The sequence below is a fragment of the Osmia bicornis genome, chromosome 3 (assembly GCF_907164935.1).
Source record: "Osmia bicornis bicornis chromosome 3, iOsmBic2.1, whole genome shotgun sequence".
NCBI classification, from domain to species: Eukaryota; Metazoa; Arthropoda; class Insecta; order Hymenoptera; family Megachilidae; genus Osmia; species Osmia bicornis.
Window position 1 is genome coordinate 9,542,547 of NC_060218.1, and position 16,823 is coordinate 9,559,369.

General features: G+C 38.1%; 1 protein-coding gene across 2 annotated transcripts in view; it reads right to left on the reverse strand.

Annotated features, from left to right (window-relative positions):
• Positions 1-4,087: 4,087 nt before the first annotated feature.
• The window catches only part of LOC114872464 (terminal nucleotidyltransferase 5C), an 85,123-nt gene continuing 72,387 nt past the window's right edge, over positions 4,088-16,823 (reverse strand). Inside the window, exons 1-2 of one of the 2 annotated variants that reach the window (XM_029179680.2) lie at positions 12,462-12,655; positions 4,088-10,906 (exon numbers count right to left, since the gene is read on the reverse strand). In XM_029179680.2, coding sequence (XP_029035513.2) covers positions 9,566-10,906; positions 12,462-12,464 — 1,344 coding nt within the window. In that variant the 5' untranslated portion in view covers positions 12,465-12,655 and the 3' untranslated portion in view covers positions 4,088-9,565. Of the gene's footprint in view, positions 10,907-12,461; positions 12,656-16,823 lie in introns of those variants that run through there. The other variant, XM_029179679.2, reaches the window with a different exon arrangement.

Consider the following 16,823-nt stretch of genomic DNA (forward strand, 5'->3'; position numbering starts at 1 on the left):
CTTTTCAAGTATTGCATTAATTTAAGTAGGTTAAAAGCAAAGATTCGTGTTTTCGATAACACAGTATATGCAAGCGGGACGATTTCGTTCGTTTTTCCGTTGCCTCGTTATCTCGATCACGCACGAATTTATTAAATCGAGTTTCCATTACGTAAAAGCAGAGAAACGAACCGTGAGAGGTTGAACGCATTCACCTCGAACGCGTTCTTTTTAATTAAGTGCATTTTTATTTGTATCCCAAATTGTTAACCGAACGCGTTCTTTTCCATTGATTTCAATGGTTATTCAACCTCTCGTTCTCTTAACGTTACTCTATTAAATAACTCCTTGTTTTTTTTTTTTTAAATTGCCTTAGATAAATGCATTTTATATCGAATTCGATCAACTGTTTTCGCTCATCAACAAAAATCTATTATTTCTACAACACAGATCCACGTATCGCAATTATTATAATAAAAATAATGCATGATTTTTATGGAACACAAACGCAACTCGTGAAGAGTATTGAAAAATAAAAATAAAAATTTGTATCGTCACACGTCTGTTGTAATTAATTAACGATACCTGGCATCGAAATCAATTAAACACAATCTAGATGCGCGGCATTCGAACCGAATCAATTTTAATTCCTCATCGATCACGATCCGCGAACTCATCATTTACCACAATTATTAAAAATATTGTTTCTAAACAAAAAGAAAAGATATACTTATTTTTGAATTTAAAAATAATATCGGGGAAAACCCTGCTGAATGGTGCTCGTTCGAAGAAGTTACACGTTGCTGTGTCATACTGTGGAGCAGCGACCGGAAACGGACGGAAGTTCCGTCGCTTCGATCGATCTACACTAGGGATGTGCGGCCCGACTAGTCGGGTCGGTTCGGAAAACATCGGGCGGGCTCGGGCATGCGTCCGATAGATGCGCGCGGTCGGGTAGTCCGACTATTTCGGGTTCGGTCGAGTACAGTCGGGTAGATTCGTACGAGCTCCCAAATTATCTTATTGCAAAATTCCATATAAAACAGATTTTTACAAGTATTAACAAGTACATGAGAGTTGGATCGCGACCCGCGGGAGCCTGTCCGGGTCAGTCCGACTCTCCCCGACCGAACCCGAAATAGTTGGGCCACCCGACTGCCCGCATGTATCGGACGCCCGCCCGAGCCCGCCCGAGCCCGCCCGAGCCCGTAATAACGGGTACCGTCACATCCCTAATCTACACTAGTACACGAAGCTATTTAAACAGCAATAGATTCATAATTAAAATTAATATATTTTTTAAGTAATTCTCAATGTTTTTAGTAGACAGTACTTTGGAGGTGAATAATCCTCCCATATTTTTCAATTTATATAATTTCTTTATTTGACAATTTTGAGCGGGTGAGAAAATTGTTTAATTAACGAAGATTAATTACGAATATATTGGTGTTTCAATACCCTTATGTACGTGTGCACTTCCTCTTCGCGTGATGCCAGATTGGAAATGCTTGTAAACATCCGAGAAAAAGTTCTATTTATTCTTTTTTTGTTATTTTTCATTTCTTCTTTTTTTTTTTTGAAAACAATTAATCAGCAAACGAATACTGATCGTTTGGTACAAAAGGAATAGCGAGAGAATCTGGCATCACCGAGGATCCGCGAAGGAATGACAGCTAAATGATTCTAATACGATGCTAATTCGTAAATGGTAAAAACGCTGGGTTCGCGAGCCCTTCGTGTCCCGAATTTTGAGATCTGGGATGCCATTAAATTTTGTTAATGCAACGAAGCAAAATGCGCATCCAAAGTAGCATTTTTCTTTTTTCAAGTAGAATTCATCGGACACGGGAGGACTACGAAACGCTCTGATTATTCTTAATCGTTAAAATCTGCGCGATTATTTCAAACAGACGAGGATTGTGGCGCGAGAGTTCGGGATCTCGCGAGTTCCTTTTCTAATCGAGGATATCTATTCTTCTCCAGAGGATTCGAAATCAAATCCTCAAAGCTTTTATCGCGAAATACAATCAACCTTCTTCAGAAAGTGTATCAAATCAAGAAAAGAAAAATGCTCGAAAAATACGAGCTAATGATATAATTATAAGAAATTAATTATAATGATATATTATTAATTTATTTAAATATAATTATAACGTTTTCAAGTTTTGCAATTATAATTGAAAACGATTTTAAGAACACAATTAAAATTAAATGCATCGAAACACTATGATTAAAGTACCAACATGGTTTTAATCATTTATATTTATCATTTTTGAAAATTTTTGATCTACAATTAAATCAAATATACTTTTTAGTATTTCACGTACATATTAAAAAAACATAAAAATAAGCGAAATTTTTAAAATGCTAATTAATTATCGACATTTCGCGATGAACTTCAAAGTTTGATCCTCGGTTGATCTTTTTATTTTTTGATCCTCGATTTTAGGAAATTTCTATATCTAACATTTCTACGCTTGGATTTTTCTATGCCATCATTTGTTATCGTTAAGCTTAGCCTAATCAGAATAGAACGTCGCGTTTGTACAGCTTATCGAGTATCTGCGATCAGTCTGCCCGAGCTTCGATATTTCGACAACGATTCGTCATTTTTTTTTATCTATTCTTCTCGAAATCGAGCGAAGATACGCGACTTGAAAATCTTTTTCTCTTCGTTTCGTAGGCTTTCGCTTCCTGTTTGATTTTTCCGAGGATCCAGATGATCTTCAGGGGATCCAGCACTTTTATAATGATGTTGTAACCCTTCTTCGGTTTACGAATAATACTTTAACAATTACTTGAAAATCTACGCGTTAAATAAATTGAGAAATATAATTTTTGAAAATCGGACAGTTTTCGTCCACGAATCGAATTCTGGACAATTGAATTAATTATTATTAAATAATTGCGGAGAAATATTAATAGTGTTTGATATTTCTCATTTTTTCTTTCTTCTCTACTTGTAATAATGGCCACCGAAAATCCGAGGATCCGAAGAAGGGTCACTTTTCTTAATTTATCTTCTAGGTGAACGGAGGAGACAGTCTCGCTGGTATTCGTATTAAAATAGAATGGAAGTGTACACGGATGAATAAAATGGACGTGTATGCCTAAATTCCTAGTTAATTTCGTTTGATGCAGAAGCGGAATCGGCGAATCTACGGGCGATCAGTGAATCAACGACGAAAGATGAACCTGATGGAAAATCAAAGAATTTCAAATTTCCTTATTCAACCCTCGGATAGTGGAATTATTTTTTAATTTTATATCCTTTCCCTTGGAAATTTTTAGCGGATGGTTAATTTTAATTTCGGTCATAATCGACCCGACCACCATCGTTCAAAGGTGAAAGAATCCACGAGGGATGGAAACCTTGTTTCGCAATATCTTAACACTAATCGATTATATTTTTTTGATTTAGGTTTTAATTAATCCTTGTATCCTTCTTCTTTACTTATGTTATTAATGCAATTTTAGTCTTCTGCTCGAAAAATTCTGAATCGTTCCCTTAAATCTAGATTCAAAAGTTACAGTATTTTAATGGCTACATTAAATTTCTTAAAGTTTCGTTTCAAAGAATATATATGTATATATTTATCCATCAAAAATGAAAGTTTGCCACTAAAGTGGTCGATCAGTCGTCTCTTGAATTATTATATATACTCACTTATTCATTCGAAAAGTAGCAACCAAAGAATACTAATTTAAAGGAAAATTTCAAAATTCTATTAAAATTAGCCCGGTATTCGTTTAAAGATAAGAAAAATAATACTTAACACTCTGAAGGCTCCACGTTTTATGGAATCTATGATTATTTCAATTTTATGCTTCTCATAATATTTCAATGAAAATTATTTAAGAATAATAATTTTCAGCCATAAGTATCAGTAAAATATTATTTCCCAAAGTGTATTAGACATATGTATTTGCGTTCCTTTGTCTCCCATCACGCATCCCTTCATTTTATTTTTTATTTTCTATCATCAAACATTCAAAAGTAAAAAAAAAAGAAATGATAATAATAAAAAATCCAATCGATCATCGTAATAATCAGTGATAGGAGAATTCTTGCAGAATCCTTTTCAACCCCTGAATAATAACCATAGCGTCGGGTGTAAATGCATTTTATTTTCTCTTCTCTTTCAAATATAAAAAAGAATCAATATAATCATTCATCGGAGCGAGTACAGTGTCGCGCGGAATCATCGTACAAAAAAAAAAAAAAGAAACTTCCTGTGGCGAGCATAATTTTTCTTTTTTATGGTTATTATTCACGTTCGAGCCTCGGAGTGATTGCTCGTGCGATCAATACGGAAAAACAACAAAAAAGAGAAAAAAACCAGAATTAATAAAGAAGGAATAACGATGATCTCGTTAACGATCCGATTCGAAATCATCTTACAGTTTTGTCATTGTTGATCGTAACGAGAACACCTTCCAACAATTTTGTTTCTTTAAAATCATTATTTCATGACTCTGATTTACCTGCGGTTCATTGATCGATGATCACGGTCATCGATCATGCTCTCGTACGATAATTACAATTAAACGACGCGAAAATTACAATAATAAATTTGTACACACGCGACGGAACGCAGCTGGCGAAATCCTCTTTGAATCTTGGCTCACCGACTTAAAAACCTACTGCTATAATTTTTTTTTTGTGCATTTTCTTCAATTTTTATCCGTGTGCAACTACTTCTCTTTTCGTGTTCATCTAAGTCGTTTCGCAAAATTTTTCTGCTTGTTCGTCGTTCGATCATCTGATCGTTTATCGATTTTTTTTTTACAATTTTCGAATTGCCGTGTCTCAATTAGATTCACGTTTCGAGAATGAATGTGGAATTCAACGCGAGAAACGAACGTCAACGAGGTGAAATTAATTTCCTTGATTACAATTCAGGAGGTGATTTTGAGGCTGTAATAAGAAATTCATTTCTCTGAAGATATTTAAAACTAATCCCATAGGTGATGTGAATTGATGATTAATACACTGTGACAGTCAACGTGTTAATGATAAGATAATGGCTGAGATTAGTTTTCATCCCCTAAGTTATCAGAGAAATTAATTCAGAGAAATGAAGAAAAAGAACCTATAATTATATAGACGGGTCTTGGAATACCCCGTTCAATCAAATGACAGATGACATTAATTAGAATTTTTCAATTAATATCCCACCAGAGCCATTTAAATTTTTTTCTTTCAATTATTCAAATCTCGTTTGCATTTCACCATAGCAGTTAACGATTAATGCACAAAACTGTTTATTAATAAAAATTGCAAAGTATCATAAATAATCTGATCACACTTTCAAATAAAAAAATTAATGTAATAATTAATGAGAAATAATTTCAACCCCGACTGTTCAATAATTCCTGAAGAATTCACCGATCAAAAGGAACCTGACGTCATCAAATAACGCTTCATTTGATTCAAGAACAACGATCATCCGAAGGGAGAATGATCGATCTTCTTATCAAAGAAGCATCTCAATCAGTCCGAGGCTTATCTATCTCTGATCAAGAAATTAGTCGCGATAAACTGGCGACCGGTCTGTTATTATCTTCGCACGATGATCGATCATCCAGGCAAAGCGAACGACAAAAAATCATGAAGGATCATCGATAAACAAACGACGAACGAACATTTATGACAATATCTGTATCTTGCGATTAAAACCGGCTATCTCTGAATTATTCTTTTTCGTTATAAAATATCATTTTCCTCCTGCTATCCTACGAATTCACAGCGGTTTTTCATCATCGATCGTATTTATTATTTTCGTCTAAAAATTAATTCATCGTCCGTAAAAAAAAGGTTCGATTCGAAGAGAGGCGAGCGACACGATTAAAATTGATGAAATCTGTTTGAAAACCATCCGATTCAACCCTTCAACCATCAAGGAAATTCTTCGAAAGAAAGATTAAAAAATTCTATATAGACTGTAAAAGATATAACACATTGATAAAATAACACGAGTTCAATAAATCTATTTGGTTAAAGGGTTAACACCATATAGATCGTAATCCTGTCAGCTGTATTAAAAAAAGGACAATGATTCTAGTACTAATTAACACGTTGACTGCTGTGGGGGGTAATTAGCGGCCGACTATGGAAATCTGAATACAAATTTAGCGAAACCAGGCGAAGAAAAGCGAAATTCTGTATTATATTCAAAGGGATTGACATTTTCGTTCCCCTTTCAGTGACATAACCACGCGCTCTAATTAAAAGGTTATCGATAAAATAGGTATTGTTGGAAAATAATAAATGGTTAACAGGTTTGAAAATCATAAAATATATCATAGCTGTATTTAATACTATACTTTTGAAAATAAAATATTTTAAAAAGATAAAAATTTATTATTCACGCTAACGGAATGATTAAAATCTCTTTGAACAGCAGAAGAAGAAGCAGAAGAAGAAGATAATTTTCATAGAAATAATTTGGGAACGAAATGGATAAATCAGCCGGTTAAAAAGAGGGTGGTGGTGGTGGTGGTGTAGTTAGGGAATGAGCAGGATGGTGGAGGTGCACCGGGTGCAGAACACGCTAGTCGTCCTGGCTCTCCTTAGCATTAACACGCGATATACCAGAAAAACCAGTTTGCGTGGTCTTTTTATTAGGCCTTTACTTTCGCTTGCAAACTGAAAGGAAGAGTGAGCGAGCGAAGCCTGCTAAAGTAGCGAGCGAGCGAGTAAAGTGACTGACTGTGCCTAACTAACGGGGTCACCAGTCTATACGGACACGCGTGTAAAGACAAGACGCGAGTACTTGCACACATCCTTTCTCTCTATGATTCTTCATGCGCGCGCACACGTGTACGTGTAACGAAGAACGACGCTCGAGGGAGATACACACAGTCCACCTCCGTTCGCGGTGTATACCGAGATACAATACGCCTGGTACACGCGTGTACACGCGCGCGGGTAAACGCACTCGACACTCTCGCTCGCGGTATTAAATAATTACCGCTATCTAATAAAGAAAGTTATGCAAGCCTACGAGAGACTAGGATCGCCGCAAAGATCGCTCGATTTGGGTATTTATTAAAAAGATTTATGTCTATTCAAATGTCACCCCTTTGATTTTAACCCTTTCATTGCTAGCGATGGCTATGGACGCTTGGGAGTCCGCTCTTGGGTGTTCGATCAATTTTAGAAATTTTTTAATATTCCTTAATTTTCCATACCTTCTTTTCAGGAAAAGGGTTAATGAGCTTTTGCACCTTAATAGATGGTGTCATAGAGAATCTTCTGTAACCTGTGTGTAATTTTTGATATAGATGATCAATAGTTAAAAAATATCTAATGTTAAAGTTTTGATAAGATTTATTTACTCTGATTGTAGATTTTCAATAAAGGAATGATTGAATATAGAAAATAATGAAAATGTAATTTTGTAATTTCTAGGGTCAAAAGGAACTATTATAATATGATATTATGATAATATCATAAATAATATGGTAAGTAAACTCTATTGGTACTAGTGTTGGAAGATTCTATTATAATATGATATATTATACCATAGTATGATAGATAAACCCTATTTGGACTTTATCACTAAATATCTTCTAAATTAGCAATCATCTACACCCAAAATTATGCATAGGAATTCCTAACGATCTGATTTATTAAAATGCAAAGGCTTATTAAAATCTGAAGAGACAGCTGAGGAATTTTCCTTATTAAAAAAACTGTCCACCTTCGAGAGGTGTTTTTCGTTTGTCCTTTGTGCCTGGATCATCTTCTATCTATTTAACAATATTTATTTATTATTTCAATATTCTACTATGATTTATTTTTGCATCGCGTGTGTGATGATTGTTTTTCATGAAAATTAAAGAAACGAATGGAAAATGTCTCTCTCACCCCCTATTTCTTCTCCTCCACACTTTTCTGTTCCTTTTCTGTCGCTCTTACTTCTCTCTCTCTCTCTCTCTCTCTCTCTCTTTACGTACAATTACTTTTCATTCTCTCGTTGTCGCACCAATCGCGCCGCTCATCCTCGAATTTCAATCTTCCTATATCACGTAACAGTAGTATCTAAATGAAATGTGTTCACAGCCACACATTAATATTTATACATAGATTTTATACATGTATTTATATATTTAAATATATATATATATTTATATATTTATAATAATTCTTGTTGCAAACGCCACGCCCGTTAATGTTTTTTGTCTATCGGTTCGCTTAATTACTTTTTTTTTTGTTGTTGCTGAAATCTGTGTTACCACTACCATTATTTTCTCTCAGTTACACGTTTTCGAAATATTTTTCTTTTTTATATATATATATATACGTTTTTTTTGTATTTTACTTTTTTGTATTACGGAAAAAAAGAAACAGACGACCATGGAACCTTTTTTTCGCTACTATAAATGTCAGTCGTGATTTAACTCCAGTCGTGTTTCCAATAGTCGCCCTACGATTTTTTATTTTTCTCCCTCGTCGCCGGCGTTTTCTACTCATCGACAATATTATATTTTCTTTTAAACGCTCGCTCCCGCTTCGTAACCGAACTTCCGCTTCCGCTCGGAATGACTTGGAGAACGGATTAGCCGGCAAGAGGTAGCGCTCGATCCGCGCTCCTGACTCTCAGAACACTTTTTCTATCATTCTCGGGGAACAATAAACGGCACCCGTCCTCGACCCGCACCGAGAACAGCGCGTCTCTTCTACTACCACCGAGTGTCTCCTCTCGTAAACTAACTATATATCATAATTTTCGCGCGTACGCATGCGTTCCGTTTTTTTTTTTTTTTCTTTATATCTTTCTCTACCATCCGTTCGAATTTCGTTAGGCACAACACATTTTTGTTACAATTGTATTCATTTTTCATTTTTTTTTCTTTTTTTTGTCATTTTAATCATTTCTTTTGTAATATATGATTTTTGTTTTTGGAGTCTTGTAGTCTCTCGGTTGATCCCCTACGACCGTGTTGCAGCAAGTGCCATCGGTAATTGGTCCTTACCCCCGCGCGACAACTAAACGGCCACCGCAGAGTTGGATTTAAACGCGTCCAAGAGAAACGAAAAGACCCTACCCACCGGACGGATCAGGTGGTAAAGTTAGATTGAAAACCGATCCGTCCCGTTTAATTCTTTTCTTTCCCTCTATTCTTCAGTCTTCCTTAAACCTGTTTCACCGACTCCTCATGGACACCGGATGTACCACGATCTCTGATTGGCTCCATTCCCATTAATTCCGACGAGTTATCTCGTCTACGTCACATTCTGGACAGGCGTTACACACTTGGATGCTCGACCTGATGTGGTCCCCGACCGTCAACTGAGGAGCAAGCAGTGTTCCTTTGACTCGCGATGACGTACGTCGTCGTCGTCGTCGTCGTCGTTGTCCTCGTGATCCCCAAGAGGGGACGAGCCAACGGGATCAGCCGGGTCGCATCTATGGTAGCCTGATCGAGGATGATGATGATATTGGCCAACGAACGCGGTAGACTCGATCCGGTTCCGGGTTTTGTTAGCGAGGATGGTGGAAGCGTGGCGTTGAAGGTCGGTGGTGGTCGTAGCGGTGGTGATGGCTGTGCTAGTTGCGACAATGTCGTCTAGGTCGCATCACGACGAGCAAGCCATCCACGAGTTACAGGTGCACGTGTAGCACGCGGTGGGTATAACTGGAGCGTAATAGTAACCGTTCGCGTAAACGTAGGTGGCCGGAGGTCCGGGTGGTGCTTGTTGATGATTCGTCAACCGTTGCTGTTGTTCCTGACAGAATACCTGATAGGCGAGGTTCTCGATCAGAGCCAACGTCTGTCGTCTCTCGTGTCCCATCAGGCACACGGTCGACTCCTCCACCACGCTGTGGAGTAGCATCAGGTACTGGTACTTGAGGGCTTCCTCCTCGGGACCGACGAAATGGTTCCACAGGTAGTTCTCGAGTTTCGCTCGTTGCTGGCTTATGTCGGGAAAGTCGATGAAGAATCTCGAGCACATGTATCGCTCGAGGGTCTTTATGTAGTCGGGCTGGGACGGTTTGTACATCTTCACCAGTAGATTGCAGTACTTGAGCAAACCGCCGCCGCGTATCTCTTCCGGATGCCTCGTCGAGATCAGTTTCTTGTGAAGATGATACAACGCCTCTTGGAAGTCACCGTAAACCGACTCCCCTACGACGGTCGGATAGAAATTCTCACCGATCGGTAATTTGCTGCACTCGTAGAACAACAATAGTGAATCGAGGACGATCTGAAATGAGTCGACGGAGAACTCGAATTGCCGCCTCATCGAATCGACGAACTTAAGCTCGACGTTCCTGTGACCTCGGGAATTGCCAAGGGAGATCAGGGACCATCTGTCACCGTCGTTGTTCACTTTCACCATCTTGCTCACGTACGCCTCTTTCAGGCTGCACGTGGTTATACGTTTGCGGCTGACCCCTTCTGGCAACAGGTCGAACAACGAGCCGAGAACCGCGGCCTTCACCTTGTCGTAATTTCGCCCGCTCGATAATTCCACGGCGAATATCAGGTCCAGGTCGTTGTACGGCTGAGACTCGGTTGCCAATACGTGAGATGCCGCGCCTCCGTTTAATCTTATATCGCGTACCCTCATTCCGGCGCCGCCGTTGCTCGGATCGCTCTCCAATTTGCTCCGTACTACGGTCACCAGGTCCCTTAATCGCACCTCCAACGTAGGGAAGTTTCCTCTACCGTGAATGCACACCACCTCGTTCATCACATCGTTCAATCGTCGCACTTGCTCGAAACTCAGCACCGCCAACCTCTGCTGAGGATCCGGGCAGTCTGGGTTGTTGTTGTTGTTGTTGTTGTTATTGTTGTTGCTATTGGTCGTAGCGTTCTCGTTGCCGCCGTTGCTCTTGGTGCCGTTCACCTGGCACAGGGACTCCATCATAGCGACCCGACGCTGGCGTTCCTCGCCGATCTCCAGGGAGCCACACTGCAATCACAAATCGAACGAGTATTGTTATTCGTTTTATCATTTCTCGATTAATAATACCTGAAAAAATTGATTGAAAGACGTTGATTGAAGGGTCTTCGTTAAAATTTATCGTATTGAAATTATTTCGGGTAACAAAGCGAGTATTATAAGTGAAGAACAAGGTATTGTTTCAACGGCCCTCTTAACCCGATCAATGACCTCCGCTGATTAGTGTGATCGTCAATGGAATCAGCGTCAATGGGTGTAATATCGATGCGAGATCGCAGTAGAACACGAATGAACATGGTCAGACGAATAATTATCAAGTGAAACGTTTCGCCTTTTTTAATATTATAAATTTGTGTAGCTAATAAAAATTGAATTTCAATTATTGTAATTAAAATTAATTATAAATCTCTATCACTAAATAGCACAACACCTGTTCTGTCCTCTGTAATTAAAAAATTAAAGTTTAAATCCAGATAGCATGTTTAATCAGACATGTTTCGACGATCAGCTGTTCGGAAAGTGAACGAAAAACGATTCAAAGTAACAGCCTGGATAATTCAGCAGAGATCGTACTATCAGAAATCATTTTGAACTCGTTCGACACCACGATACCGTACAATTATCGTTGTTTCATTAGCAAATGATAAGCCGATTACTAGCTAAGAGACATCGTTATCGACACGATAGCTCGATACGTCAATCGAATCGGTTATTAGATAAATTTCTCATGAACCGAGTGCAATATTCGCTCTTTTCACGCTATCATTTTCACCGTGCACTTGGAAATGACAACACCTAATCATGGTAACTTCGTTAGCTAATAGCGACCCACGTACACACGCACGTATAGTCGATTACCAGTCAGTTGCGTCACAGTTTTCGATCCACTTTGCGACGTTCTGTTTCTATCTCTGGTACACTTAACACAGTTTGACAGCCGGTAAATATTTCTACTCTTCTATTACGAATTTTCAAATTTCATTTCATACATCATTATTAGATTCAGGTATCATTTTACCAAACTGATAACTGCGAACAATAATTAAAGAATCCTTAGTTCAATTAATTAGACTATCATTGCGATCCTCCTAATCCAAAGAAGAGTCCAAATACAAATTATACAAGTTCTCAAATATTAATTTTATCGAATTTTATATCCTCATTTCAGAAATGTAATGTTTTTAAAATTTCGGTTGGTATTAATATTTTCATTTTTCAAATTAAGAGTATCATTAACGCTTCATGGATACCAAGTCCCACCCACGGTATCCCCGATAGAAACAATGATGATCGCACTATAACAATCGTATCCGTCAGAACTATTGATCCCAACAATCTCACTCGATTCGTTGCACCAGAATCGCTGAAGAAATCAAAAGAATGAATCGCCAAGCCATCATCATCGAACGCGTTTCCGTAATTACGTTAACGGGGTTACTTCCTCGTGGACGGTCAGCTGAGATTCACCTGAACGCTCATCAGAGTCGAGCGTCCAAGGAACTTTCACTCGAATGAGAAGAAGAGGCACCACCTGTGGAACACCATCGAAGCCATCGAGGCTTACCATGAAGAAGCACTCGACGTGGTCGAGTGGGTCCTTGGTTCACCGGTCCAGTATCTCGTTCCAGAAGCTTCTTCAACGACGAACAGCTGAGAATGAATCCCGCCAGAAAGAAGGAAGCGTGCGCGAAACGATACGGAGGGGTTCGGTTCAGACCGAGAGAGATCCGAAGCTGATGAGAGGCACCAGCGAACTGAGGCGAGCGCAGTGAAAGGCGAACGAGGAGGACTGAGGACGGAGGTGGTGGCGGCGGCGGCGGAGGTGGAGGCGATAGCACCGTCGCGACGGTAGCGGCGTCGCGAATGCACTAAGGAGGGAGGTAGAGGGGCAGCACAAAGCTATCATTGCTATCGATACGTGTTGCTACTTCGCTGCATCATGGAATCGGTTTGAGACAGTTGGGTGCCGCTTGGCTCCATGGATGATGGATCTTTTGGGGTTGGAGGTTTATTGGCTGCTTTATTAACCCTTTCAGTGATAGGGGCAAAGGAAAATTGGGTGTTTTATTGACTCAAGAATATTAAGGAAAGGGGATAGAAAAATACATTTTGGATCCATATTTCGGTGATGGATTCTTTCAATGTTGAGTATTTCCAATAAGGTGCTCTATTAGTTCTATAAGGACTAAGAGAGGGTAAGGATAAAGAACTATAATTGTTATTTATATGTCTTGCACCATGAAATTAATTTGGATTTAGAATGTAGACACTTGGGTGCCAATGTAGGTCCATGGTTGGATGGTGGGCTCTTCTAATTATGACGAGGACTATTGGGTGCTCTATTAACCTTAGAAAGATTAAGAGGGGGTAGCAGCACAAAGATACCATTGCTATTTCTATACACTATGAAATGCGTTTGGGTCTAAACTTGGACTGAGACAGTTGGGTGCTGTTTCTGGGTCCACGTTTGAATGGTGAACCCTTTCAATATTATATGTGAAGGAAACCTACTGAGTGTACTATTAATATACTCAGATGTTAAATTAACTTGTGATTTAAAACACTTTGAATGCTTTAATGATCACCAATGATTCGATAAAAGAGAAGGAAATTAAGGAAAATTCTAATAAAAATTTTAAACGAAGTTATATTCGTTGCTACAACAAACGTTCGTGTACTTTCTCGACGCTGTTGCATCAATACTTTTTGCGCTCCTCGCGGAAATTACGTAATCAAAAGTTCGCAAAGTTAAGCGGTGCGAAACGCTTAATCAATCTCAAGGTTGGAAACTCTTACTCTTATCGGTTGCCTCATTTTCATACACTATTTTACGAGAACCATGCTTCGAAATAATGAAATAATAGATTCTCGGAAGAATACCTCCTTAACGCTTTCATAATTTCCATATTTAATATTTTACATATCGGTGAATTATTTGTCAAGGATATTCATCGAAACCACAAATAATGTCTGTTGAAATTCAACAAAATTTCTTGGTTTCCGATAAGAATAACGTTATCATGTGTGTTATTTAAAGTTCAATTTCGGATGAACTTGATTCCTCCATTATCTGCCACTTTTCAAACTAAAACCAAAACTTCCATTCTCTTATTATCCATTCTGTATTATCAGCATAGAAGGATTTAAAAATATCTGATAAATTATCAAATCTTTTAATAATTATTTCTATTATCTTCATTTCTTTCAAAATAAAAAAAAAAAATAGTTGCGATTAAAATTATTTTTTAGTTCAAAATTCAAAACTTGTATAAAACTTACGATATATTATTTTTGATCCTGTTATCGCTGTCCTTCTATATCAGAGAGCCATAAATAAACTTTCAAAACAAACCTCATCAACCCCCCTTCTTTCTGCTCCGCCACTCTATCACAGCAAGAACGAAACAGTTATGGTCAAATCAACTGGAAAAACGATCTGCTTTCGAGTTAAACTCTGATCAACCAGAAAGGAAGAAAAATAGAAAGGATAGAAGGGGAACAGTGGCCGAGATCCCACCCTTGAATCTCCCTCGTGTTCCATCAGCGGCTTCAATGACGTCACGCGAGGAACGCGTGGGTGTCTCTGAATGAACCAGCCAGGGTAAGGTTATATTCTGCCGGTAGGTTCACGTACCACAGATGTTTTCGTGTGCGAAATTTTGTGTCGGTGTGAAGTAGGGTGCCGTATTTCCTCGACGCCCACGCGTCGAACCGGGAAACATAGAGAGGAGGAAGGAGGAGGCTGGACCAACGAGGAGGGTCGACAAAGTATTATCGATCTCTCCTCCTCTGTTAGCAGTCGTCAACCCACGTAAACCGCACAATCGACCCTTATTTTTAAGGATGGGGGTGCTCTCTGACGAAATACGTGGACAAGAGGGTGGTACTTGGAATTTTTCTTGCTTTACTTGTTGAAAAGGATTCGTACATAGTGGTACTTGAATAGCTCTTTTTAGGGTAATTTAGATTACATTATTTTCTAATTAACACAGTAATTTATTACTTATATCATTAAGAATTTTTTTTACTTAGCTAATTAAAAATATATTCATGACAATGAAATTTTTGAAATTTTAAATAATGAAATATTGTGGAAATAATAGATAATTAACTTTTCCAGGCTTCTCCAGGAAAAAAGGTTACGTCCTGGGTTCTCATCCTTCCCCTTAGGCGTTTCCGAGGAGAATGACGATGCAGAGGAGGAGGCTCCGTATATATAGGCCCGTAGCGGACCACCACTTGCGTATACGCGGGAAAATTTGAATTGATATTTACTTATTATTCATTTTTCTCAGTTATATATTAAATTTTATAACACATAATAATAAAAAATTATACTATTTTTTGTTCTAAATTACTTTTACTATTAATATCTTCAAAATTAAGACTCTAAACATTCGTGCTTCCCCTATATCATTATTTTCCCTGGGAATGATCATTTCACAGTAAACAGTGAATAACACATGGAAAGTTGGAATAATTTTTAGAAACATTATTAGAACCACGTGAAAGGACACATGTTTTCATATTATATACTGTGGATGGTGTGCATAACGATTATGAACTGTTCTTATAAGTAGGGGTTGGTTCGTTCGATAAATACATTCGTTGGGTTAAGCTAACATCATTAAAAACGTCTGAATCAGTATTTTGTGAAATTTAACGTAGATGAATTTGAACAATTTCGTCAGTAATGAAGAAGAGAAAATAACTGAAACTCCTAGGGTTGAATTTCTATGTTATTTTAGCTTGAATCAATCACTGCCCTCCCCTTTCTTATTTCAGTCAGAATCAATTGTGAATTTTGGAATTTAATAAATTAATGGTACTCTTGAACCAATGATTTCCTTTGATAAATGGAAAACATCAAGAGAAATGATTAAATATAGTCTACCTATTACTTTCTCGATGGAATATTGTTTCTATTCATTCCATACCTTTTCCTCGTCACGAAACATTGTCAGAAACAGATAGACACCACCTCATATTTCCACCCCATTTTCCTCAACTTTTCCTCTAAACTGTATTCCTAAATGTCACGTGTTTACGAAGCAACGAAAATAGAAAGAAGCTCCTCAATTTTCTACCACAAAATAAAACATCCCTTGTTTACGTTAACGTGTCTAGTTTTTGTCTGGAAATTAAGTTAGAGATAGTTAAAGAAGATATTTCTAGCTTATGATAGGATGAACGGTACGTATTAACCAGCCGAGTTTGCATAACACGGTAAATATGCTAACGAGAACAAAAATCTGGCAAGCGTTATTATGTCTACGTTGGAGGTCTTCAACGTTGCGTTGGAATCTGCTTTCAAATGAACCCGATCGACCTTTCCGCACGAACAGATTCTTACGAGCAACAATCATACTCTGGGTTGGTATTTCATTCTATGTGGTTCAGAGTAAAATTTAACCCTTTGACTGACTCAACATTTTGACTGGTTCTTCTCCAAAACTGTGGACCCCTTCCCATTCTGAAGTTTCAAAATTAAAAAATTTTAGAATTTCAAAACTTCATAATTTTGAAATTTTAAGATTCCAACATTTCAGAATTACAAAATTAGAAAATTTCTAAGGGACCCAGCCCGCCCCAAAATAGCCCAATACACTATCCTGTATAAAATAAAAAATGTCCCACAGTATTTTTGATATCTCGAATTCCCTTCCAATTACAGACGAAATTGAATTCATCAATGCCGGTCATCAATGAGCCCTCCATAAAGAGATGACGAATAATGGACGATTAAAGGCAACAACAGAGCCATTCTTTCAATCGATCGAACCAGCATCCATTCGACTAGGAAACACAACGATACATTATCGGAGGACGGTCGTCAAGAAGATTAGGAGTCTGGGGAACGTTTCCAGGAACGAGGCAACAGAGATTACGCAAACTCCTGGTAAAACGTTCCTCTCGTCAGCGAGGA